This window comes from Peromyscus leucopus, chromosome 14 (genome assembly GCF_004664715.2).
Source record: "Peromyscus leucopus breed LL Stock chromosome 14, UCI_PerLeu_2.1, whole genome shotgun sequence".
Lineage (NCBI taxonomy): Eukaryota > Metazoa > Chordata > Mammalia > Rodentia > Cricetidae > Peromyscus > Peromyscus leucopus.
In genome coordinates this window covers 224,750-250,974 of record NC_051075.1, presented here as the reverse complement: position 1 = coordinate 250,974, position 26,225 = coordinate 224,750, and the positions used below count along the sequence as shown (strand labels likewise).

Below are 26,225 nucleotides of genomic sequence, written 5' to 3'. Positions count from 1 at the left end.
ACCACTGATCAGTACACAAAGATTGAACCACCTTCAACACAGGCTTTCAAAGGGGCTTGAACAAACACAGCAACAACAAATAGCAGGGACCCTACAGGGCACAAAACAGAGGCCAAGCTCGTCTGCATCCCGGGCTTCCCCTACTGATGGTGGTGGCAGGAAATGTTTGGCGGATGCGACTGTGCAAACTGAGACTGGGAAGACAGGGTAAGCTACCAGGGTTACTCTGCTGGCTGTACTTCTTATCCGGATTGACAGCAGGATGTGGGATCTCCTGGGCATGGCCCTTTGGTCAGCCAGGAGGAGGAGGAGGATGCAGCCCACAGTGCATTCACTAGCCACAGCCGCCTTACCTGCAGGTGGCTGACAATACAGTAGGGCTCTGGTTTGTGCAGTCCGCATGTCGAGGTCACTGAGAGTTTTTGAGCTCGGCCAATGAGAAGGTCGCCAGTGGCAGGGTAGCAGCTCCCTTCTGCACAGCCATAGCTGAACTCTGGTTCCTGAGCACACACTCGGGTACCCCACAGTGCTACAGGAAGGAAAAGCGACAACATTAGGGGGAAGGAGGAAGAAAGCATGGGACAAGCTAGAGCAAAAGAAATACATCAGGAGAGGTAAACAGAGAGGATTCAGAAGGAAGGAGAAAACACAGAAGAGAAATGAGAGCAAGAGTGGCCAGGAAAGCCGGGACAAGAGAAGGGCGAGGGAAGAAAACCCAGACAGGTCATTAGGTTTGACCTGCAGTCATCTAGGAAATCCACCCGACTCTTTTGTCTACTCTGATCTACCCCAGACAGGCAGCCCCTTCGCGAAAGGTGGACATTGTGACCTGGCCACTAAGACGTGACTGGGCCAGGGCGCAGTGAGGTTGACCCCGCCACGCGCTGCACACCCGCTCGTGAGAACCCGTGTGCACATGACAGTGCCCGAATTCTCGGTGAGTGTGGGAAATCTGTGGGCGTCGGGACACAAGAATATGTACTCGTGCACGCGCCAGGGTCACCCGCAACCGCGTCGGGGTGAAGCATTGGGTTTGCTGTAAAAGCCGATTCCCTGAGCTAGAGGCGGCTGGTGTGTCTCTGCAGTTCGGCAGTGGCTTCAACACTTCGTCATTCCAGCAAAGCACCCCGGCCCAGCTCTTCATGGTACCACCCCGAGACAAACATCGACAGTTAATTAAAGCCACATGGCCCCAAACTGTTCCCAAGACGAAGCCTGCTCTGGGCTGACACTTTCGTGCGTAATGGGTTTTTCGAGGATCCTCCGCAGCCTGCCCAGCCACGCCAGGGAGCCTGCCTTTGGCGGTGGGGAAAGAGCCCGAACAGCCTGAACTGGTAGAGGGTGCAAAGCCCCGGAGCGATCGCCTCGGAAGTCCCCAGGACCGCCAGCTCTGTGTGTAGAACCCGGGGATGCGGGTCCACGGACCTCCGCGTGCGAGTCTTCGACCACCACCGAGACGAGAGCTGTGGCGATCGATCCCAGATGCGTTATTTCCAAGTCGTCCCTCTCTCCCGATCCCCGCAGGAGCGAGCCAGTTTGGGGGTTTTCTTTCCTAATGCCCGAGCACACCCCTCCCCCCCTCCCCCAAGCCCTTCGCTTGAGTTACCTAGGACACCGAAGGTGAACACCTGGAGCAGCCCCATGTCCAGTCTCCGCAGGCGAGGGGACGCGGCAGGGGAAGGAGAACGCCGTACCCAAGCTGCCTGCCTTTTCTTCCTGTCTTCCTTTCTGGAGAGGTAGAGGGGGGAAAAGGCAAACGTTAAGAGAGAGGAGAGGGGCCCTTCCATTTCCTGCAGCTCCCACAGAAGCAGAGTGCTAGGCCGAGGAAGGGGTCAAATCGCTCAGCTACTTTGTTCTTCTCACCCCGCTGGGCGAGCGCTCTAGCGGCTCCTGGCAGCCCACCGGCCCAAAGAAGGGAATTACAAACTTTCGCCTTGGGAGGAACCGAGGGAGGCGCCTCTGCTCATGCGCACACGGAGAGCGGGGGTGGAGGATAGGGTAGGGGGATGGAGGGGGCGGGAGGCAGCAAGTTGGCGGGGGTGGGGTGGGGTGGGGTAAAGGGGTGGGGGCTGAGGTATGGGTCCCACCTCCCTAGGCGCCTTTTTTGTTTAAGGCAGTGTCTGCGGTCGCAGTAGGGCTTTGGTGCTTCCAGTTCCCAGCGTGGACTGGCGGATTCACTCCTGGGCGCGCTTCCCGAGCGGAGCGCGTTTGGGAGGGATACGTTGGGGCTGGTCTTAGATGTAGATGAGCAGGTCTGCGGGCAAAGGAGGCCAGTAGACCTACCGCCGACTCACACATTTACATTTGTAAGAAGTGAGTCATGAAGTGTGCCCAAGGCTAAGAACTCTGGCACCTAGCTCTAGGGGAAGGTGGGTTGGGTTAAGCTATTAGAAAGAGGGTCAACCTGCCTGGTTCTTAGGAACTTAAGCATCGTTTCCCGACATCTCAGGATGAAAGAGAGCTTTGCGTGGGTGCTACATGAGTGCTGTTCTCATATTTCATAGGAAGGATACCATTCGCTGCACATTTTTTGCGCATGAATTTATTCTGGACATACCTAATAGTCTCTGCCACCCAGGGTCTCATGGCTCTCAATTATCAGTCTGTCCAAACATACACAAAGTTAATAACCCACATCTTACCCAAACCCAGGTAAGTTCTTGATTTCCTTTCCCACCTCAGGGTAAAAAGGTTGACCCAGTCAGGAAGCTGGAGGTTTTTGATGAGACGCCCTTCTCCCTACTACAAAACTAGTAACTCCACCGTTTGCAAGTGTCGAGGTATGATGAGGGCTCTGAAGAAGCCTCTCATAGCACTGTGTGGTTAAGTGGGGGTAACATACAGACCCCAAATCTTCCTAAGATCCCAATTAGTTGCCTTAAAGCTTTCCTTAGTCCTGCCCAGATAAATGTTCCTGGAATGAGGGGAGTGTAAGTCAGTTGTTAGGCTAGTTTGATTGTTTTCCTGCTATCTCAAGAAGAGGTTGAGTGGCTGATGGGTCAGTTTTTAACTTAGCTACAATTAGTTAGGCCTAAGGAAGTTTATAGCCATTAGACCATAGAATAAACTGATTTTCGAGTTTAGAAATGTGTATTAATTATTCACCGAGTAGCACTTACCTGCTGCAGTTTCCCCAACCCCTCAGACACTTGGGATCCTCTAGGACTGGCTGCACAGCCTACAGGGCACTGAGAGAGTACCCTACTATTGAAAGGGTCTACTACTACAATGGAGGTCTATAGACATCAAGAGAAAAGTAGTCAAATGCAAACCTCTTTTCTCCTTGCTCAGCTTTTCAGGGCTCTGGACCAAAGTTTTATATTAGCTTTTCATATACCCTAGTTGCAAATGCCATTCCATTCAGCCCCTCTTCTCTGAGACTGTCCTTTGCTGCACTAGCAGACAATCCCCTGCCACCTGCCTCTGGTCAGTGTCCTCTCCCTTTGCAAAGGATTAGTCATCTTCAGCACTCTTCAAGAGACAGGCTGCTCTCCTGACCACCTCACTCACCCGAGTCAATTTAATACTACGCAAAAAAAGAAAGGGGGTTATTTGTGTTTGCATGTGGTGCTTGTACACGCCTGGAGGACATGTGGTGTCTTTCTGAGTTGTTCTCCTTATTTATTGAGACAGTGTCTCATTGAGTCTGGAGGTCACCTTGTACTTCCCTCCTCTTATCTCCTAAGAGCAATGTGCTCACATGAGAACTTGCTGGATTCCTTCCATCTTTATTGGAAGTGAAAGGAGCCCTGACTTTACTTCAGACACCCCTATCCTCCAGACCTTCCTCTCTGCAGCCCAGGCTCTTGTCCTTGGGTCATCTGTTTCCTCACAGTTTCTCCTTTGCCCCACTGGAGTCCTGCCTGCCTTCATCTCCACCGTACTACACATACACACAACCTGTGGTCCTCTTTAGGGGCATACACTTGTGGTGATCGCACCCTTCCTCTTTAAGACTCCTTTAGTCCTGGCTTCTAGGACATACTTCTGAATGTTTCTTATTGGATTTGACACTTTTCCATTTCTCTTGACCATCTCTGATCCCTTAAACACCAGTGTTCCTAAAGGTTATATATATCTTCATCATTTCTTTCCCCTATACATGTTCCTTCATATCCAGGGACTCAACCAACTGGCCTTGTTGAATCCACATTCGTCCCCAGTATCTGGCTCAGAATTTACACCTGGTTTCTCACAGGCCACCAAGTAGCTCTGCTTTGCTGATGAAGAGATACATAAAATTCGTGCAAAACTGAGCTCATCTCTCTGCCCACCCTTAGAGAACAAGATAAGTTATTTCTCATTTGGGTTATTTGTGCAATGGTTCACCCCTTACCTCCAGACAGAATCCTAGGCATAGCGCTGGTGTGACTAGTAGGGCACAAATTTGGAACTCCTTTATTGTTACAACAGTGACTGCATAGCACAGGGCTTTCCTGAATGTAACTGTATAGATCATATGTCAATGAAACCAGCCTAGCTTGTAAATCATAGATGCATCTCCTTCGCCCTCTCCCTTGACCCAATTATGAGGTCCTACTATGATTTCCTAGCAACTAGCTAGCTGTTTAAAACAGCCTTAATTCATGAATGTCCACCTTCTAGTTACCTACTACGAATTTGTTTCTAGTCAGAAAATATCACTGCCCACTTGAATTTGTGTTAGGAATACTTCCAAATTTTACACATGAACAAATTCTTGTAGCACAGGTCAAGAACAGAGAGGGAGAACAAGGAAAAAGAGACCATGATAAATGAAGACTCTATGGGAATAGGAAGAAGCAAAGTGCTAGAGAGGTCTGCAGAAATCCACAAAGATGCCTCCACAATAGACTACTGGCAATGGTTAAGAGAAAACCCGAACTGACCTACTCTGGTGATAGGATGGCCAAACACCCTAACTGTCGTGCTAGAAATCTCTTCCAATGACTGATGGAAGCAGATGCAGAGATCCACGGCCAGGCTCCAGGTGGAGCTCCAGGAGTCCAATCAGCGAGAAAGAGGAAGGATTGTATGAGCGAGAATTGTTGAGACCAAGATTGGAAAAAGCACAGGGACAAATAGCCAAACTAGTGGAAACACATGAACTATGAACCAATAGCTGAGGAGCCCCCAACTGGATCAGGCCCTCTGGATAAGTGAGACAGTTGAATAGCTTGATCTGTTTGGGAGGAACCCAGGCAGTGGGACCCGGACCTGTCCTTAGTGCATGAGCTGGCTGTTTGGAACCTGGGGCCTATGCAGGGACACTTGGCTCAGCCTGGGAAGAGGGGACTGGACATGCCTGGACTGAATCTACCAGATTGAGCTGAATCCCCAGGGGAGTCTTTGCCCTGGAGGAGATGGGGGGGGGGGGGGAGGCAGGAGGAGGGAGGACAGGAGAATTCATGGCTGATATGTAAAATTAAATCAAATTATAAAATTAAAAAATACAGATTAATAATTAGTCTTCTCTGATAGTTAAACTTATAGTCATGTTAAGTTTTCTAGGTATACATAGATATAATTCAATTAGGTAGATCATCTTCAAACACTTCAAAGACCTAAAGAATATGGCATTTAAAATGTTTTAAAAACGTAGACTTTCTGAACAGTGAGACACATTTGCTCCTGGCAGCACCAATTTACTTCAAAGCAAAAGATGGGCATCAAAGACACTCTGTATGGAGTTTATCTTCTTGGAAAAAATGGCCATTTGGGAAGGAAACTGTTCTTGCCTGGACTGCTTAAAAAAATGTATTGACTGGACATGCAGGACCCATAGGAAGATAACCACTGAACTTTGCTTAGCAAAATGCTCCTTCAGGTTCCTGCTTCGCAGAGGAAACTGCCAGACATTTTATAGGACACAAAAAAGTGACCGAGAGACACTAGGCCCATGGGCTGAAGACAGATGCCCCAACTTTACAGAGGAACTTTGGATGACTGTCCAGGCTGCCAGCTGTCTCTGTCTACTCTTGCAAGACTCACAAAACTTGCTTGTATCCTTCTCCCATTTCTCAGGTAATATTATATCCTTCTGAGGTCTTTGATGTAGTTGAAGACTAGATAATTATAATTTCCTTAATTATGATAAAAGATAAGTTAGATATGAAACCTTAGACTCACAAATATAGGATGGATAGGATATCTTCTTTAATTTTGCCAAATACAAATAGACTAGATATTATAAATAGATTAGATATTGTAACTGTAATTCTTACTTGAGAATTGTTTTGTTATATGTAATTTTACTATGTTAAAGTTAAAATTTTCCGCCGGGCGGTGGTGGCGCACGCCTTTAATCCCAGCACTTGGGAGGCAGAGCCAGGCGGATCTCTGCGAGTTCGAGGCCAGCCTGGGCTACCAAGTGAGTCCCAGGAAAGGCACAAAGCTACACAGAGAAACCCTGTCTCGAAAAACCAAAAAAAAAAAAAAAAAAAAAAAGTTAAAATTTTCCTTTTTGAAAAAAAAAAAAAGAAAAGGGGAAGTGCTATGAATATCTGTATGCTGTGAATGTGTTGCTCTGATTGGTTGATAAATAAAATGCTGATTGGCCAGTAGCCAGGCAGGAAGTATGGTATAGGCGGGATAAGCAGAAAGGAGAATGGTGGGAAGTGGAAGGCTGAGTCAGGAGAAGCTGCCAGCTGCTACCGCCATGAGGAGTAAGATGTAAAGTTACCGGTAAGCCCTGAGCCATGTGGCAAGGTATAGATTTATAGAAAAGGGTTAATTTAAGATACAAGAACTGGATACAAGAAGCCTGAGCCATTAGGCCAAACAGTTTAAATAATAATAATAATAAATTCTTGTAGCACATTATATTTTATGCAACTTCCTTGATTTCTGAAGATGTTTTAAGTTCAGGAGTGGATGTCTTGTTAGTAAGCCTGCTCAGGGCTTCACTCTGGGTCTCAACATATTCACTCATACTCACCTACCTCCATCCCTGGAGAGCTCTCTGATTGGGAATAGCAGATGGAATTGCAAATTATTGGCTATTTGTCTCAAAGAATGTGGGACAGTTATCTCCTGGAGGCATTTATTATTTCCCCTTGAAAAATTTCCACCAAGAATCATTTTCAAGGTCATCTTCATTTCACAGTATTTAATGCCAAGTATGTGTCTCATCTTACATTCTGATTAACAGTGAAGCATCAAGGACTTTGCATTCAAGACTTTGATCTTTAGATCGGAAAACCTGACTATTTATATAAGCTTGTTCTCAAAAAAAGTATTGGATTTTTACTGCTTTGGAAATTAAATTGAAGTGTGTTTCTAGAGATTCAGAATTGATCTCTCTCTCTCTCTCTCTCTCTCTCTCTCTCTCTCTCTCTCTCTCTCTCTCACACACACACACACACACACACACACACACACACACACACACAAGTTCTTAAGTCTTGCATGTCTATTTTTAGAAATAGCCAAACTAGTGGAAACACATGAACTATGAACCAATAGCTGAGGAGCCCCCAACTGGGTCAGGCCCTCTGGATAAGTGAGACAGTTGAATAGCTTGAACTGTTTGGGAGGAACCCAGGCAGTGGGACCCGGACCTGTCCTTAGTGCATGAGCTGGCTGTTTGGAATCTGGGGCCTATGCAGGGACACTTGGCTCAGCCTGGGAGGAAGGGACTGGACCTGCCTGGACTGAATCTACCAAAATATGAATAATCACACTTTATTTGGCTAAGGAGAAAAATAACCAACACCACCTGACCTAGTTAATTTCAGGAATACAGAATTTCACTTACAACCAATTCTTGTGTATTGTAGTTCTTACAACTTCCTTGGTTTCTGAACATGTTACAGGTTTGGGAGGCAAAAGTCAGATGTCACAGGTACCTTTGTGCATACCCCTTCTTTGTGCATATGGTTTGAGGTATTTTAAAAGAGAATGTCTTCCATAGGCTTAAGTATTTGAATACTTGGTCCCCAGTTGATAGCACTGTTTGGGGAAGTTTAGGAAGTATGGCCTTGCTGGAGGAAATATGTCACTAGAGATGAGCTTTGAGATTTCATAACCTCATCTCATTTCTAGTTTCCTTTCTCTGCTTCCTGATTGGATTTGAAGATGTGATCTTTTAGCTTCCTGCTCCTAATGCCATGCCTGTGTTTGTTGCATACTTCCTCATCATGAAAAACTCTTACCACTGGAACTATAAGCCCAAATAAACTCTTTCTTCTATAAGTTGCCTTGGTCATGGTGTTTTATCACAGCAAAGGAAAAGTAACTACTATGCCCCTTTTATACCATGCAGATCACTACTCCACAGCGTTTTACAAAATGGCCTTGTCCCTGGGAACTCTCTGAAGGCAAAGTCTGTATTTTGTTTAATGTTGTATTCCTATCAGGGAAGTATTTCTAGTATATAATAGATATTGAATAGCATTTGTTGGATGAATAAATACATTGAATAGTCTTTCACTGCTTAGAGATTACACAGGCACATTACTGTCATCCTCCATCATATAGAAAGTATAGACGGGTCATGGCATGCTGTGTCTCAAACTTTATAATAGAAGTTGATTTTGTGCTTGTGTTTTTTATATCAAGTCTCTCGTCCTCTGGCAATTTCCCTTGGATAGCCTTGAGGTACTCGTCCTCTTCGTTTCAGCCCAAATATTCCAATGGTGTTCAGCCATTACAACCTTCATTCTTCCAGGGATTGGTTCAGAGATGGCTGTAAAACTCATGTTTTCCAGTTACAGTGACTCTGAAATTGTGTGTGTGTGTAAATTCCTAGGAAGAAACTCTCTCTTAGTCCTGTAACTTAGAGTTTTGTAGCTGTCATCCTGCAATGATGGAGGCTGCTTGAGCTTGGAGTCAACACTGAAGAAAGCAGAAGTTATATCTTTTTTTTTTTTTTAATAAAAAAAGGTTTATTTATTTATTTATTTGATGTGCATTGGTGTTTGGCCCGCATGTATGTTGGTGAGAGTGTTGGATCTTTTGGAACTGGGGTTACAGCAGTTGTGAGCTGCCATGTGGGTGTTGTGAATTGAACCTGGGTCCTCTAGGAAGAGCAGCCAGTACTCTTAACTGTTGAGCCATCTCTCCAACCCCTAAAAGGTATATCTTAAGGATCACCTTAAGGTGTCTTGATTCAGCTGTACCTGAAGTCAGATTCTTCCCTCAACTGCTTAGTATTTTTGGATGTATAACATAAATGAGGAACAAATTTGGTCTTAACAGGATTTAAGCAGCTTTCTTTTGTTGCAATGGAGCAGAGTTTATACTGTCTGAAGCTGTCAAACCTTTAATTAATTAATTAATTAATTACTTTTTTTTTTTGGTTTTTCAAGACAGGGTTTCTCTGTGTAATTTTGGTGCCTGTCCTGGATCTTCCAGGCTGGCCTGGAACTCACTGAGATCCACCTGGCTCTGCCTCCTGAGGTACTGGGATTAAAGGCGTGCATCACTGCCACCCAGCCTGTCAAACCTTTATTAACACCTCCTTATAAATGACTATCTATCTACAGAGCATTGCAAAAGAGGTATCTCAATTGAGAGTACCCAAGTCTGTACAAGAATGCTTTAAGATAGTCACTAAAGTGGACATTTAGATATCATCCAAGCTTTTCAGGCTTTTGCAAGTCTGCACACCAATTGCATTTCACTTCCTAAGAAGATGGCAAGATCCAGTCTGGAATAACTTCCTTTTCTTTCTTTCTTTCTTTCTTTCTTTCTTTCTTTCTTTCTTTCTTTCTTTCTTTCTTTCTTTCTTTCTTTCTTTCTTTCTTTCTTTCTTTCTTTTTCTTTCTTTCTTTTTTTTTTAAGACTGATTGAATGATTGATTGGTGCATCTGTGTGAGTGAATGTGCATTTGTGTGTGCTAGTTCTGGAACTTATGTGCTCATGTTGACTCTACTTTGTAGAAATTAGAAGAGGGTGCTTGTGTCCTATCACTCTCCACCTGTTAATTTGAAGCAAGGTCTCTCTCTCTCTCTCTCTCTCTCTCTCTCTCTCTCTCTCTCTCTCTCTTCTCTCTGAACTCGGAGCTGACATTTTCTTGCTAAACAGGAAATTATCAGGCCCTAGCAATCCCCTTGTCTTGGCCCTGGGCAGAGCTGAGGTTACAGGGGTGGGCTGGAGTTGAATTGATGTGTAGATCCTGGTCCTCATGATTGCACAATAAGCTGAGCCACTTCTTCAGCCCACTTTCACTTCTTCTATGACAGTGAATTCTATCACCTTTCCCTGCCCCAAAGTTATAATCTTAATGTTCAGCAAGAATACCACAGAAACCATATAAACGGGGCAAGTTTCTTCAGTTCACTGTTTACTCTTTGTTTATGGATTTGCGTACCTGGTTGCTAAGTTGGCTCTTTAAAAATAAGTCACAGAGACTGATGTCTGAGGTGGGGCTAGAAAGCTGTAGGAAGTTTTATAAGGAAACTTTAAAAAGTGGATTCATAAGGGTTAACATAAATGTAGCTAGCTAAACACTTAAGACGTGAATATAGCCATCACCTCTAGCTTCATGTACTCTGGATTCTATCTTTGCTTTTATTCATGAGTGACTCACCATATTTACTGAAAAACACGCTAGAAGATTGAACAAGCAGCTAATTATTAACTATGTGGTGGATGCTAAAATTTACAGAGGAAAGCAACTTAAAATGAAGTTTAGTGACTTCATCTTTTAAAACAATCCAACTAAAATTTTTTTTTAAAGGTAGTTTCCAAAAATTTTATTTTGGTTGTTGGGACCTGCCTTTTCCAGCTCTGTAAGATGCTAAAACCCATAAAAGGCAGGGGAAAAGATGCCAACTGTCCTTATTCCCATATTTAAAGTTTTAATTTTTCCTTTACTTTGTTTTTTAATCCAGACTCTGTCTTTATTTGAAAGGTTAAGACCAGGCTTTCCATGTGCACCTGAATCCTCCCATGTCTCCCCACTGCTCCAAGTGCACAAGGTGAGTCCTAAGGAATGCAAAGACTTAAAAAAAAATTCTGCCTATGGTTTAAACTAGTTGGATTTAGGGCATGTCTTTGTATCAGACTCTCAAAGTGACAGATTGTAACCAAAAGAGTAGATTAGACTGCCATAGAGTTCTGGGTTGTTAATTATTACCTGGGGTCATTCAGTCTGGCTTTCATTAGCAAGCTGAACAGTCTGTTAACTATTTGTGGTTTATAGCAGAACAGATTATAATTCCCAGTCTAGTACTTGGTCCCTGGGAAAAACAACATCTTTGCCCTGAGTGTGCTTCTGAAGTGATGGCAATGTTAGCAGAAGCCATGTCCTCTCTCAGGCAGTGGCAGGCCTGCCCCGCCTCTGCCATAATGCCTTTGGTCTTCTAGATGAGTTAAGGCTCTAGCCACAGTACACCGGAAAGAAAGGGCTAACCCCCTGGAAAGAGCATTTATTTCCTCACAGGTGCTCTGCTTGCTCCTGCTAAGGCTGTTAATCAGATTGAGGGAGGCCAGCCCACCTGAGCCCAGTGGCCCATTTTTAATCGCATCAGAAAACAGTTTACTGCTATGTTTCACTCCAGAATTACATTTTATTTATCCATTCTTCAGTTTAGGACATCTAGATTGTTTTCAGTTTCTTACTTTTTTTTAAAATTTATTTTTTTAATTTTATATGCATTGTTGTTTTTGCCTGTATGTATGTCTGTGTGAAGGTTTCAGACAATTGTTAGCTGCCATATAGGTACTAGGAATTGAATCTGGGTCCTCTGGAAAAGCAATTGGTGCTCTTAACCGCTGAGCCATCTCTCCAGCTCCCCAGTTTCTGACTAGTATGAATAAAGCTGCAATGAACATAGTTGAGCAAGTGTCCCTGTGATAGGATGGAGAAACCTTTGGAGTTGTAAACCAGGAGTGATATAGCTGGGTCTTAAGTTAGATTGATTTCCAGTTTTCTGAGAAACCACCATATTGATTTCCAAAGTCACTGTATAAATTTGCATTCCCACCAGCAGTGGAGGAGTGTTCCTCTTGCTCCACATCCTTAACAGCATGAGCTGTCACTTGAGTTTTTGATCTTAGCTATTCTGACAGGTGTAAAATGGAATCTCAGAGTCATTTTGATTTGCATTTCCCTGATAGCTAAGGATGTTCAACTTTTCTTTATGTGTTTCTCAGCTATTTTAGATTACTCTATTGAGAATTCTCTGTTTAGATCTGTGTCCCATTTTTAATTGGATTATTTAGTGTGTTGATGTCTAGTTTCATGAGTTCATTATATAATTTAAAAACTAGCACCCTGTCAGTTGTGGAGTTGGTGAAAATCTTTCCCCATTCTGTGGGCTGCCATTTTGTCCTGTTGATGGTGTCCTTTGCCTTACAAAAGCTTTTCAGTTTCATGAGGTCTCATTTATTAATTGTTGATCTTAGTGGCTGTACTATTGGTGTTCTGTTCAGGAAGTTGTCTCCTGTCCCAATGCATTTAAGGTTATTCACCAATTTCTCTTCTATCAGGTTTAATGTATCTGGTTTTATGTTGAGATCTTTGATCTTCTTGGACTTGAGTTTTGTGCAGAGTAATAGATATAGATTTATTTGCATTCTTCTGCATGTCAACATCCAGTTAGACCAGCATCACTTGTTGAAGATGCTTTCTTTTTTCCATTGTATATTTCTGGCTTCTTTTATCAAAAATCAGGTGTCCATAGATGTGTCCATAGGATTTACATCTCAGTCTTCAATTCGATTCCATTGATCAACATGTATATTTTCATGCCAATACCATGAAGTTTTTATTACTACAGCTGTGTAGTACAGCCTGGAATCAGGAATGGTGATACCTCCAGAAGTTCTTTTACTGTATAGGATTGTTTTAGCTATTCTGGGTTTTTTGTTTTTCCATATGAAGTTGAGTATTGTTCTTTCCAGTTCTGTAAAGAATTTTGTTGGGATTTTGATGGGGATTGCATTGAATCTGTAGATTGCTTTTGGTAGGATGACCATTTTTATTGTTTTTTGTTTGTTTGTTTTCTTTTGTTTGTTTTTTCGAGACAGGATTTCTCTGTGTAACAGCCCTAACTGTCCTGGAACTTGCTTTGTAGATCAGGCTAGTCTCGAACTCACAGAGATCCACCTGCCTCTGCCTCCTGAGTGCTGGGTATAAATGCATGTACCACCATGCCTGACTTCATTTTTACAATGTTAATCCTACCAATCCATAAGCATGGGAGATATTTCCATTTCCTAATATCTTCTTCAATTTCTTTCTTCAAAGATTTAAAGTTTTTATCACATGTCTTTCACTTGCTTGGTGTGTTAGAGTTTTTATTGCTGTGAAGAGACAACATGACTATGGCAACTCTTATAATGGAAAAACATTTAATTGGGGGTGGCTTACATTTTCAGAAGTTTAGTCGGTTATCATCATGCTACGATGTGGTGGTGTGCAGGCAGACATAGTGCTGGAGAAGGAGCTGAGAGTCCTACATCTTGATCTGCAAGCAACAGAAAGTGGTCTGAGTATCATACTTAGCATAACTTGAGCATAGGAGACCTTAAAACCTGCCCCACAGTGACACACTTCCTCCAACAAGGCCATACCTACTTTAGCAAGGCCACACCTCCAAATAGTGCCACTTCCTATGAGCTTATAGAGACAAATTAGATTTAAGCTACCATACTTGGTTAGAGTTATCCCAAGATATTTTATATTATTTGTGGCTATTATGAAGGGTATTGTTTCCCTGATTTCTTTCTCAGCCCATATTTCATTTGTATATAGGAGAGATACTGATTTTTTAATTTAATTTTGTATCTAGTCATTTTGCTGAAGGTGTTTATCAGCTGTAGGAGTTCCCTGGTAGAATTTTTGGGGTTACCTATATATACTATTATATCATCTGCAAATAGCAATACTTTGACTTCTTCCTTTACAATTTGTTTCCCCTTGGTCTCCTTCAGTTGCCTTACTGCTCTAGATAGAATTTCAAGTACTATATTGAATAGATATGGAGAGAGTGCACAGCCTTGTCTTATTCATGATTTTAGTGCAATTGCTTTGAGTTTATATCCATTTAATTTGATGTTGGCTGTTGGCTTGTAAATTGCCTTTATTATGTTAGGTACGTTCCTTGTATCCCTGATCCCCAAGACTTTTATCATGAAGGAGTATTGGATTTTGTCAAAGGCTTTTTCAGTATCTACTGAGATGGTATTTTTTTTCCTTTCAGATTGTTTATATGCTGGATTATATTGTCAGATTTTTATATGTTGAACCATCTCTGAATCTCTAGGATGAAGCCTACCTGATTATGGTGACTGGTCTTTTTTTTTTTTTTTTTTTTTTTTTTTTTTTTTTTTTTTGGTTTTTCGAGACAGGGTTTCTCTGTGTAGCTTTGTGCCTTTCCTGGGACTCACTTGGTAGTCCAGGCTGGCCTCGAACTCACAGAGATCCGCCTGCCTCTGCCTCCCGAGTGCTGGGATTAAAGGCGTGCGCCGCCGCCGCCGCCGCCGCCGCCGCCGCCGCCGCCGCCGCCGCCACCACCACCACCCAGCCTGGTGACTGGTCTTTTTGATGTGTTCTTGGATTTTGTTTTTGAGTATTTTATTGAGTATTTTTGCTTTAATGTTCATGTGGGAAATTGGTCTATAATTCTGTCGTTGTTGAATATTTGTGTGGTTTAAGTATCAGGGTGACTGTAGCATTATAAAGTGAATTTGGCAATGCTCCTTCTGTTTCTGTTTTGTGCATTAATTTGAAGAGTATTGATATTAGCTCTTTGTTGAAAGTCTAGTAGAATTCTGCAATCAAACCGTCTGGCCCTGGCATTTTTTTGGTTGGGAGATTTTCAATGACTGCTTCTATATCCTTAGGGGTTATAGGTCTATTTAAATTCTTGATCTGATACTGATTTAACTTTGGTAAGTGGTACCTATCAAGAAAATTGCCCATTTCTTTTAGATTTTCCAATTTTGTGGAGTACAGGTTTTTGAAGTATGACCTAATGATTCTTTGGATTTCCACAGTGTCTGTTATGTCCCCCTTTTCATTTCTGATTTTGCTAATTTTGATATTCTCTCACTGTCTTTTAGTTTGGATAAGGGTTTGTCTATCTTATTGATTTTTTTTTAAAGAACCAGCTTTTTGTTTCATTGCTTTGTACTGTTCTCTTGGTTCATTGATTTCAGCCCTGTTTGATTATTTCCTGCTGTCTGTTCTTCCTGGGTGAGTTTGCTTCTTTTGGTTCTAGAGCTTTCAGATGTTCTGTTAAGTTGCTAGTATGAAGTCTCTCCAAATTCTTCGTGGAGGAACTTAGTGCTATGAACTTTCCTCTTAGCACTGCTTTCATTGTGTCTCCATAAGTTTGGGTATATTGTACATTCATTTTCAATGGATTCTAGGATGTCTTTAATTTCTTTCTTTATTTCTTCCTTGTTCCAGTGGTCATTCAGTAGAGAGTTGTTCAGTTTCCATGAGTTTGTAGACTTTCTGTTGTTGTTGAAATTCAGCTTTAATCCATGGTGGTCTGATGGGATGCAGGGGCTTATTTCAATTTTCTTGTATCTGTTGAGACTTGCTTTGTGGCCAAATATGTGGTCAGTTTTGGAAAATATTCCATGAGGTACTGTGAAGAAGGTATATTCTTTTGTGTTTAGGTGAAATGTCCTGTAGATATCTATTAAGTCCATTTCATTCATAATGTCTGTTAGGTCTATTATTTCTCTGGTTTTTTTCTGGATGACTTGTCCATTGGTGAGATTGGGATATTGAAGTCTCCCACTATTAATGTGTGAGGTTTGATGGGTGATTAAAGCTTTAGTAATGTTTCTTTTACAAATGTGGGTGCCCTTGCATTTGAGGCATAGATGTTAAGAACTGAAACATCATCTTGGTGGATGTTTTCCTTGATGAGTATGAAATGTCTTTTCCCCATCTCTTTTGATTAATTTTGGTTTAATATCTTTTCTCTTAGCTATTAGAATAGCTACACCAGCTTGCTTGTTCATTCGCTTGAAATATCTTTTTCCAGTTATTTACTCTGAGGTAATGTCTATCTTTGATATTGAAGTGTGTTTCTTTTTATGGACCAAAAGGATGGGTCTTGTTTTTGTACCCATTCTGTTACCCTGTGTCTTTTTATTGGGGAATCAAGACCATTGATATTGAGAGATATTAATGACCAATGATTGTTAATTCCAATTATTTAGTTGTTGTTGGTGGGGGTGGTTTTGTGTGTGTGTGTGTGTGTGTGTGTGTTTCCCTTCTTTGGGTTTTGTTGATGTGGGATTATTTATTTCCTGTGTTTTCATTGATGTAGTTAAGCTCCTTGGAGTGGAGTTTCCTTCTAGTACCTTCTGTAGGGCTGGATTTGTAGATGGATATTGTTTAAATTTGACTTTGTCATGAAATATCTTACTTTCTCCATCTATAGTGATTGAAAGTTTTGCTAGGTATAGCAGTCTGGGCTGGCATCTGTGGTCTTTTAGAGTCTGCAGGACATCTATCCAGGCCCTTCTGGCTTTTTGAGTCTCCCCTGAAAAGTCAGGTGTAATTCTACTAGGTCTGCCTTTATATGTTACTTGGCTTTTTTCCCTTGCCACTTTCAATATTCTTTCTTTGTTCTGTGTGTTTAGTGTTATGTAACAAGGGGACTTTCTTTTCTGGTCCAATCTATTTGGTGTTATGTAAGTTTCTTGAACCTTCATAGGCATGTCCTTCTTTAGGTTAGGGACTTTTTTCTATGATTTTGTTAAAAATATTTTCTGGGTTTTTGAGCTGGGATTGTTCTCCTTCTTCTATTGCTATCATTCTTAGGTTTGGTCTTTTCATAGTATCCCAGATTGCCTAGATATTTTGGGTTAGAAATTTTTTAGATTTAACATTTTCTTTGACAGATGGATCTATTTCTTCTATCATATCTTCAATGCATAAGAGTCTCTTGTCTAGTTCTTGTATTCTGTTGGTGATGCTTGCATCTATAGTTTTTGTTTGCTTATTTAGATTTTTCTATTTCCAGAATTCTCTCAGTTTGTGTTTTCTTTATTGGTTTTATTTCCATTTTTCAGGTCTTGAACAGTTTCCTTTGCCTGTTTATTTGTTTTCTCTTGGCTTTCTTGGCATTCTTTAAGGGATTTATTGATTTCCTCTAATTTTTTGATTGTCCTTTCCTAAATTTCTTTAAGTTTTTTTTCATTTCCTCTTTAAGGACCTTTATCATCTTAATAAAGTTGTTTTTAAGATGGTTTTGTTGTGCTTCAGCTGCTTTGAAATACTCAGGTCTTGCTGTCATAGGATCGATGGGCTCTGGTGGTACCATATTGCCCTGGCTGTTGTTGATTGTGTTCTTACATTGGCATTTAGGCATCTGGGTTTGGATTGATTACAGCTGTAGGTGCTGATTTCTGAGTTTGTCTTTGTTGGATGGGTGTTTTGTTTCTTAGTTTCTGTTTCCTCTTCAGTCTTTTGGTCTATGGCCTGGATTTCTGGAGGTTGGTGTGACCTCTGACCCAGTAGGGAGTCTCTGTCCAGTCTTCTGCCCCTCTGTCAGTAGGGGCTGAACTTCTGGCAGCTAGCTTGGCCTTTGGTATAGAAGGAGTTCTCTGCCTGAGTTGGGGGTGAGATATAGTGATGAGGAGGGAAGTAGGAATTGTGGGTACTGATTGGAGGGGGTCTTTCTGGTGGGCTGCCTATCTGTGGTTCTGGTGACAGATGTGGTCTCTGGTCCTACAGGGAGTCTCTGCATGAGTTCACCTCTCTGTTTTTTTGGTTGCTTGGCATGCACCTATTCTTCTGACTGGTGTGGTCTGCACTTGAGCAGGGGACGGCCTCCTGAGTTGAGGACAGGGGCCTGGCAGCCAGGTGGACAGTGAGGTGGAGTGAGGGCAGTGAAATGGGTCTTTGGGAACCTAATCTAGAGAGTGGGGCAGTCCCTCACCTGCTCTTCTGACTCAGTATTTTTGTTTTTAAGCAAGGAGAATGTATTTGTCTGAACTGGTAATCAAAGGAAAATTTTAACAACAAAGTTTGTTTTGAAGTAGAATATTTGTCATACTTTGAAGAAAGTGGGCTGAAGTGCTAAGCTGCAGTTCTTTCTCTGAAATAAAAATCCAAAGGCCCATGGAATTCAAATGCATCAGTCATTAGTGAGAAGTGCCCTCACATCCATGTTCCTCAGTTTTCTTATCAGTGAAACAGTACAAAGTTTAGACTCCTTTATCAGCATGCAGGTCTTTGAAATCTGATACATTTCCTGTCCATCAGCCTCCCTTCCCACCCAGCTCTAGCTCAATCATCTGCAAGTAGTATTCACAGCTTGCAAAACTAGAACCCTGCTTTTGATTCTCCTAATTCCTTTCATTTAAAATGTCTTCTTTCTTGCCAAGCCAGTTTTTCCTTATTCCACAGCCAGCTTAGCACTGATGGCTGTTCACATGTAGAACCTTCTCCCTCCTACCCCAGGCAGAGAAAGGACTTGGTCACATGCTAATTGGAGAGAAACTTTCTGAACAGTTCTAGAACAAATGAACCATAAATCCAGGCCTCTTAACCTCTGTTACTCACTGTTATGTCCCTGGCACTAGCACAGAGCACAGTACACTGTAACTGTGCAGTGAGTGTCTGCCAACTTAACAAGTATGGTATGGACACAGTTTTTCTGTGTGTTATATTTTAAGTGCCTTGGGAACATATTAGAATACCCAGTATATATGAGGTCCTGACAGATGCTCATCAGATAATTGTTGAGAGCATTCAGGATGAAGAACTAAATGCCTGGGGCTGTACCCATTGAGCATTTGGAGAGGTCATTGACAGATGAGTCTTTCACCAGAATTCATCATGGCAAGACACATGAACACTTTTAAATGCACAGAACATATTCACTTTTTGTAGTAGGATATACAAATGACAATTATTTTGCTCTACTTTGATTTAGATACATGGAATACTAATGTTTAAACTCTGAATTCAACATAAATTTGTACAGTGACTGCTTGGTACTGTAACGAAGAGAGTATAATCTCTGTGAAGGCTACTAAAAAGTTACCCAACTAGTTTTGTTGGAGCTCAAGTGGTGGCAGTTCAACAGTAAGTTAACATCCCCAGATATTAGCTGCTTTATCTGCAACGAGGTTCATAAGGACAATAGTGTAAACAGTTACTGACAAGATTAAACTATGCTTCTCTGGAAGGCAATCTGAAATACATATTAATTTAAAATACTCCAGATCTGATAGGAAAATGCACCAGACTATGCCTACAGTATTATTTCAGTACAGAAAAACTGGAAATAATACAAAATGTCTATCCCTAGGGGCTCATATAAAATAACTAAGTAATAAGATACTCAACAGTTGCTTAGAAATATAGGACCTATTTCTTTAAGAGGAGAAATAGCTTCTAATGATGGAAAATTCTTAATTCATAATGGAGTAAAAACAACCACTTATGGTGTCTTAATTAGGGTTTCTATTGCTGTGAAGAGACACGATGATCACAGCAACTCTTATAAAGGATAACATCTAATTGGGGTGGCTTACATTTTTCAGAGGTTTAGTTCATTATATCATCATAGAATAACATGGTGCTGGAGAAAGGAGCTGAGAGTCCTACATCTTGACACATAAGCAACAGGACATGGTTTGCCACACTGAGCACAGCTTGAGCATAGGAGACCTCAAAGCCCACCCCCATAGTGACATACTTCCTCAAAAGGCCACACCTATTCTAACAAAACCATACCTCCTATTAGTGTCACTTCTTATGAGCATGGGGGCCAATTACATTCAAACTTCCGTACATTTGGAGGAGTTAAGAGTACTTATTGCTCTTCCAAAAGGCCCAAGTTCTGTTCCCAGTATTAAATGTAACTCTGGGGGATCTGATTGCTCTCCTTTGGCCTACACAGGTACCCACATATAGGTAGCATATGCAGACATAGACTCGCAATAATTAAAACAAACAAACAAAACCTTGATGGGTGGTGGTGGCACATGACTTTAATTCTAGCACTTGGGAGGCATAGGCAAATGGATCTCTATGAGTTCAAGACCAGCCTGGTCTACAAAGTCCAGGACAGCCATTGCTCCACAGTGAAACCCCGTCTCAAAAAACCAAAAACCAAACCAAACCAAAACAAAACAATCCAAAAAACCTAAAAGAAGAAATCAAGCTTTCTAAAGTTCTCTTAAAAATGCTAGTACTTTTTAATAAAAATTTGAGTTTGAATATGGAGTGTTGTGGTCTGTTTTGGTTTGAATACAATGTTAGAAGTAGCTAGGATTGATTTTTGATAACCAAATTCCTTCATTCTTATAGTCCAGTCTAATGGACATAGTAAAAAAAATGCCTTCTAGGCGTGTAAAAACAGCTTAGGAACACCCAAGGCTGCACCTGATAACCAGATCCCAATGACATCACTCACTCAAGATAACCAGACACAGTCCTAAAACCCTATGACTCCCACGGGACAATATACATAAGCAGAGACCAAGAACAATGCTCTGCTCTGCATATCTGGAGAGATGCCACCTTGATCTGCCCTGTAACTGGAGAATCTCCCCTGTGATCCTGACCCCTCCCATTAGAGACTTCTGCTAGAGATTAGACCTGACCTTCAGCTAAGTACCTCGCACAGGTGATCAGCCTTAGGGAGATAGGCTTAGGACATTAGTTAGGAATTTAGAGTGTGAACCTTGTGTGATGACCCTCAATATAATAAAATACAACTTTTGTTATACTAACTATGTATTTTTGTTATACTAACTACCTTTTTGCTCCCAACACAGTCAAAATATAGAAAGTTTTGTTTAGAGCAGAGACAGGTTTTTCTCCTGCTCCATCAAATGTGTTAATGTAAATATTCAAATCTTTCATATTATGTGCATATTAGTATTGCTCCCCAAAGTGGGTTAATAGGTTTTCTATTTTGTTAAGGAAATAGTTTAGAAACATCTATATATTTCTAAACATTTGCTCTTTAGCCATCTGAACAGTAGAAGAATGCAGTCAAAATGATTTGAAAAAGAAATATGATTATTCTAAATATCTGGGGCTAGGGGTGTAACTCAATGGTAGAGCACTTGCTTGACATACATAAGACCTTGGGCTTAATCCCCAACATGACAAAACATATATACGCACAAAATCCCCAAACTTATATCAATTATTTCTAAAGAGATTGATATTCTAATACTGACTTATGAGAAATGTTAATTTCCTGTTTCCAGTGAAAGCAACTGTATTCTTAATCCTGACTACTCCATCTTTTCCATTCATACTTTGCCTTTTTTAAATGAGTCACAGTGCAGCAAGACTGACACAGAACTGAACCTGGACATCATAAAGAGCCTCATCTGTTTATCTCTAGATACAGAATGTTTACACAGCTTTCCCAAGCTTTGAGTTTTTCCCATGGCACAAATCTTCGGAATTCCCAAACACTGGCTTGGTTGTCAGATTTACAGGCTCCATGTAACTTCTATTTCTAATTCTTTCCAGAGAGTTCACAAGAAAGGGATATTCTTAGTTGGCTCAATAAACTAAGACTCAAGAGTTAGATTCTTTCACAGAGTCATAATCTGGATTTCTGTTTGGGTTTTTGGAAAGTCCTAGAGATTTGTGGTATATGATACATAGCTACTGTTCTTTTCTGTTTGTTTGTTTGTTTTTCAAGACAGGGTTGCTTTATGTAGCTCTGGCTGTCCTGGAATTCTATTTGTAGACTACGCTGTCCTCAAACTCACAGAGATTCCCCACTGCCTCTGCCTCCCAAGTGCTGGGATTAAAGGCGTGTGTCACCTTGCCCAGCCAGAGCCACTGGTTTAAACAAATATTTCTTTTAGTAATTATGTGTGTGTAAATGTGTGCATACAGTTTTCCTGCATAATCAAATAGATTTTATTGAAGCAATACCTTCTGTAACATAAAACTTGATAATTATAATTTTGCTCTCTTTGTTATTTTAAGTGGAAGCCCATTTTTAAAAACTACATGGAGTGTTTTGAGGAATCTTAAAATAATTTCATCAAATATGTTTAATAACTTAAAACTATATGTATCTTTGCTCAGTTGCCTATTCTCAAAAGACATACTGATCTCAAAAGATCATACAATTTTATTCAGTTATATTTCAAAGATAAAACCTTTCTAGTTTGTTAGCTTGTGTGCTATTTCTCTTTTTTGAGAACCACTTTATCAAGTATGGGAGCTGGGGAGATGACTCAGCGGTAAAGAGTGCTTGCTGCTCTTCAGAGGACCTGAGTTTGGTTCCTCGCTCCTGTGTCAGGTGTCTCACAAACACCTCTAACTCCAGTACCAGGGGATTCAACATCCTCTTCTGACCTCTGTGGTTACACACACACACACACACACACAAAAAAAAAAAAAAAAAAAAAAATTAAAATATAATTACTTTCTGTGAAATTCATCACATGTTCAAAATATTTAACTTACAACATTGGTCATTTACATAAAGAAATTAGTAACTTTAAGAAAATCTTACAAGTACATGTAAATATAAGCCTTTATCTTTATAAATGTTTTTAGATATGTCCTTTAATTTTCTCTTAGCCGCATGGGGCATTCTGTTTTTGAATGGAAGCTGCTGGAATGGAAAGGAAAAGCTATCCATCCTTTCAGCTAAATAAACTCAACCCAGGAAGTACAGCTGGTGCCTGTCTAAGGCCATGACCCTCCTCAGAGACAACTCACCCTAATTTATGGTCAAGTGAACTGGAAAATAGCAACAGTGTTTAACTTAACATAGGGAGCTGTGGAGGATGACACCGTGCTAAGGGAAGAGGCTAGATCTGGGAGCAAGAGTGAGGAGTTGTGTGTACTTGGTTGGGAAACTAGAGGAAAGAATTAAAAAAAAAACTACTATCTGTTGAGCTCCCATATAATTCTTTATGCAAAAAGAAATAGTATCTTGTTAGTATAAATCTGATTTTGTCTGTAATAAATAGTAAAATTGTATGTCTATGACAGAATTTTTAATATGAATTTTTAAAAGATTTACTATCAGTAAATATTTAATTTTTATAACTATTTCATGGACCTATATTCCTAGGGTTGTGTAAAAATTTCTCTGACACAAAGAGTCATGAATGCAAACAGTTTAAGAATTTTGTTGTAAGGAATTCTAGTTATTGAGATGGGGACATTTTTTTGTCATAAGTGTATATCCGGTTCCATTTGACACACTCTGAATGCTGAGATAAAGATCTTAATAGTTCTCAGTGTAAACTTTTAGAGGCCTGGATCATGTGATGAACCAGTTTCTTGTGACAATTGAACATATTTTGTTCATTGATGGTCTGAGGACTGCCTGGGTTGCATCAATTTTTGGTCAGTTTCTCTAAGTGATTAACATTGCTTTAAAGTGCTCTGTGCTGTGCTAACTTCTATGGGGGACAAAGAAGACGTGACTGAACACATGCCCTGACTTGCCCTGGAACTTACTATCTGCTTAGCCAGATAAGGCACATCAGCCAGCTGACAATGGAGAGGGTTAGAGGCTCTAGTTAGTTGAGGTATTGAATGTAGTGGCTGGGGCTCTCCAGGGCTTTTTCTGTGAGGCAGGTTCATTAGACTGGAGAGATAGAGAGAGAGAGATAGACTACAAGAACAATAGCGTCAGAGACACTACTCTTTTGGGTGTGAGTTACACAGTGTAAGAATCATGATGACTGAGGATTTCCTACCCTTCATTCTCCCCAAAGCCTATCACATGAATTAGCTCAGTCACCCTGGGAAGGGGACTAGATGTGAAAGTTAGCATTTTCCAGCTGAAGGAAATGTAGATGCACAAGGTTGAGGGCAGGATCTATACATCTTGCCTGGCCCTTGGTCCTCCATCCCCCTGAAGCAGGGAAGACAGGACTTCTGCAATGGGCTAAAGAGGATTGGAGGCCTCTAATATCCCAAAGATACCCATGAAGATGCAGCTCCAGCTGTTAAAGAGAACAAATCACACAGCTTGAGTGGGAAGTGTTTTCTTCTCATGCACAAGCCTGCAGTCTCCAAGGGAGATCTAACCCACCTGTCACTGAGTCTCTCTTTTCTCCACAGTCCTGCTCTCTGCTTAGGAAGACTGATCTGCGCGGGAAAATCATTCTATACCAGACTCAACAAGAGTGACATGACTGACCCCTGTGTAATCATGCACCAAGAAACCCTGCTGAGTTACCACTCCTGGCTGCATTCACTCACCGAAGATCATATGTCTTGATAAGTGGCTTCCCATCACAGTCTGTTTAAAGTTTTCAGTCAAGCCCTTCTCTCTGATGCTCCCTGCCTGATACTGACTCTGGGATGATACAGGAGCATAATGGTGTGCCACCACCCTGCTCACATCTTTGTAACTTGCCATATATAAAAATGTCCCAGCTGTGTCCTCTTTTTCCTGCTGGGACAGGGGCAGGATAGGTACTAGGTTCTATGACCCCCCTTCCCATCCCTCACTCATGTGTCCTGGTCTCCCTCTATGTCATTGTGTCACTTTAGTGATTTTGCCTAGTTGTTCTCACTGACCAGCTCTTTGCCGCTCTTTGCCTTGGTGGGTTTCTAACCTACAGGAGGCAGAATCCCTGAGTGGCTTGGCTGTCTCTTGGAGAACTCATTTCCTGATCTTTATGTAGAATTTGTGATGTGAGTAGCTGGATTCCACACTTTTATCTGGCCTCTGGTAACAGGGTTCCTGCATACTTAGCAGCTCACAGCCTGTGAGCTCCCAAGTTTACCAGACATCCTCCATACCTTCATGTCCAGCACCATGACCCCATTGCTTACTCCCTGTAGTTGGAATTTTCTTTGGGCCACCAACCAGCTCCAAATAAAGACATGGAGAATTCTTATTAATTATGAATGCTCTTCCTTAGCTTAGGCTTGTCCCACTGGCTCTTTTAACTTAATTTAATCTATTCCTATTTATCTACATTTTGCCTGGAGCTTTTTACCTTTCTTTCATTCTGTATGTCCTACTTTCCTACTTCCTCCATATCTGGCTAGCTGGCCCCTGGCATCTCTTTCTTTCTTCCCCTGAACCTAAATTCCTCCTCCTACTTAACTCTCCCTGCCTGGAAGTCCCACCTATACCTCCTCGTTCACTATTGGCCACTCAGCTTTTCAGTAATCCAATCAGGCAGGCAAGGTAAAACAGTAACATATCTCTACATAGTTAAAGAAATGCAACACGTCTTTGCACAGTTAAACAAATATTCCACAACAGTCCCCATTACTGTACCTGCCAGTCTCAGTGACTTTAGGCCTGGCTGCTACTTGGTCCTTGGTAATCTTGCTCCTACGTCTCATACATCCCTGGTCCAAGAAGCTCAGAATCTGTTTAGACTTCTTTGTGTTGGTCCCATCAGAGCTCCAGTGTAGGAAGTTTTTTTTCTGTCAAAATTAGAGGACTATTATAATATTTGCAATAGAGACAAAGAAAATATATACATATTAATACAAGTTAATTATTTTGTAGAAGGATTAAAATGTATCAGTCAATAGGTGTATGTTAGTCATTTTTCTGTTACTCTGATGACAATAATGTAAAAGGAAGAAAAGTCCCTTTTCACTTACAAGGTCACTTTGCCCTGTTCTTTTGGGGATGTGGTGGCCTGTTGACCCCATGGCAGCTGGATACAAAGAAAAAATACAAGGAAAAGTTTGAGTTTCAGCATGTTTTCCAAGAGCATGTCCCACTTGCATTCCTATACTTAACTTTTTCCAACTGTAACCCACCTTGTTAAGGTTTCACCAACTCCTAACATTGCCATAGTTGGGGACCAAGATTGACTTGTGCGCACCCTTGTGTCATCACACAGCAGCACATCCTTGGAAACAAACTAGGGGAGAAGGAACCTCAACTGAAGAACTGCCTCCATCATACTGGTCTGTGGGGAACTGTCCTAATTGATGCAGGAGAGCCTGGGATATTTAAGAAAGGTAGCTGAAAAAGCCAATAAACAGCATTCCACTATTCTTCCCACCTCTGCTCCTGCTTGAGTTCCTTCCCTGACTTCCCTCAGTGATGAGTTGTTACCTGGAAGTATAAGCCAAATAACCCCTTTCCCCCCCAAGTTGCTTTTGGTCATGGTGTTATCATAGCAACAGAGAAGGAAGGTAGAACACAAGATATTCCAGATCCATACTATAGTGAGGCTCTTTATGTATTTACTCACTTGGAGATTTGTTGGTTTATTGACTACTTGTATCAAATTTTCTTTCCTGGATAAGGGGGAGATCCATGCTTTGTGCAGTGAAAACTGATAGAACATTCTGAAGGCAAATTGCACAGATATGAAACCAAAATCAGAAAAACAGGTGA

General features: G+C 41.4%; 1 protein-coding gene and 1 long non-coding RNA gene across 3 annotated transcripts in view; one reads left to right on the top strand and one right to left on the bottom strand.

The window, feature by feature from the left end:
* Lamb1 (laminin subunit beta 1) overlaps window positions 1–2,184 on the bottom strand; it is a 68,296-nt gene extending 66,112 nt beyond the window's left edge. Inside the window, exons 1-3 of one of the 2 annotated variants that reach the window (XM_028891755.2) lie at window positions 2,088–2,184; window positions 1,607–1,728; window positions 354–529 (exon numbers count right to left, since the gene is read on the bottom strand). In XM_028891755.2, the coding sequence (XP_028747588.1) occupies window positions 354–529; window positions 1,607–1,643 (213 nt within the window). In that variant the 5' untranslated portion in view covers window positions 1,644–1,728; window positions 2,088–2,184. Of the gene's footprint in view, window positions 1–353; window positions 530–1,606; window positions 1,729–1,863; window positions 1,974–2,087 lie in introns of those variants that run through there. The other variant, XM_028891754.2, reaches the window with a different exon arrangement.
* Window positions 1,655–24,763, top strand: LOC114708455. The gene is made up of 3 exons (XR_003736799.2): window positions 1,655–1,736; window positions 10,835–10,901; window positions 23,969–24,763. It is a non-coding gene; the product is annotated as an uncharacterized LOC114708455 (long non-coding RNA).
* The last annotated feature ends 1,462 nt before the right edge of the window (window positions 24,764–26,225 follow it).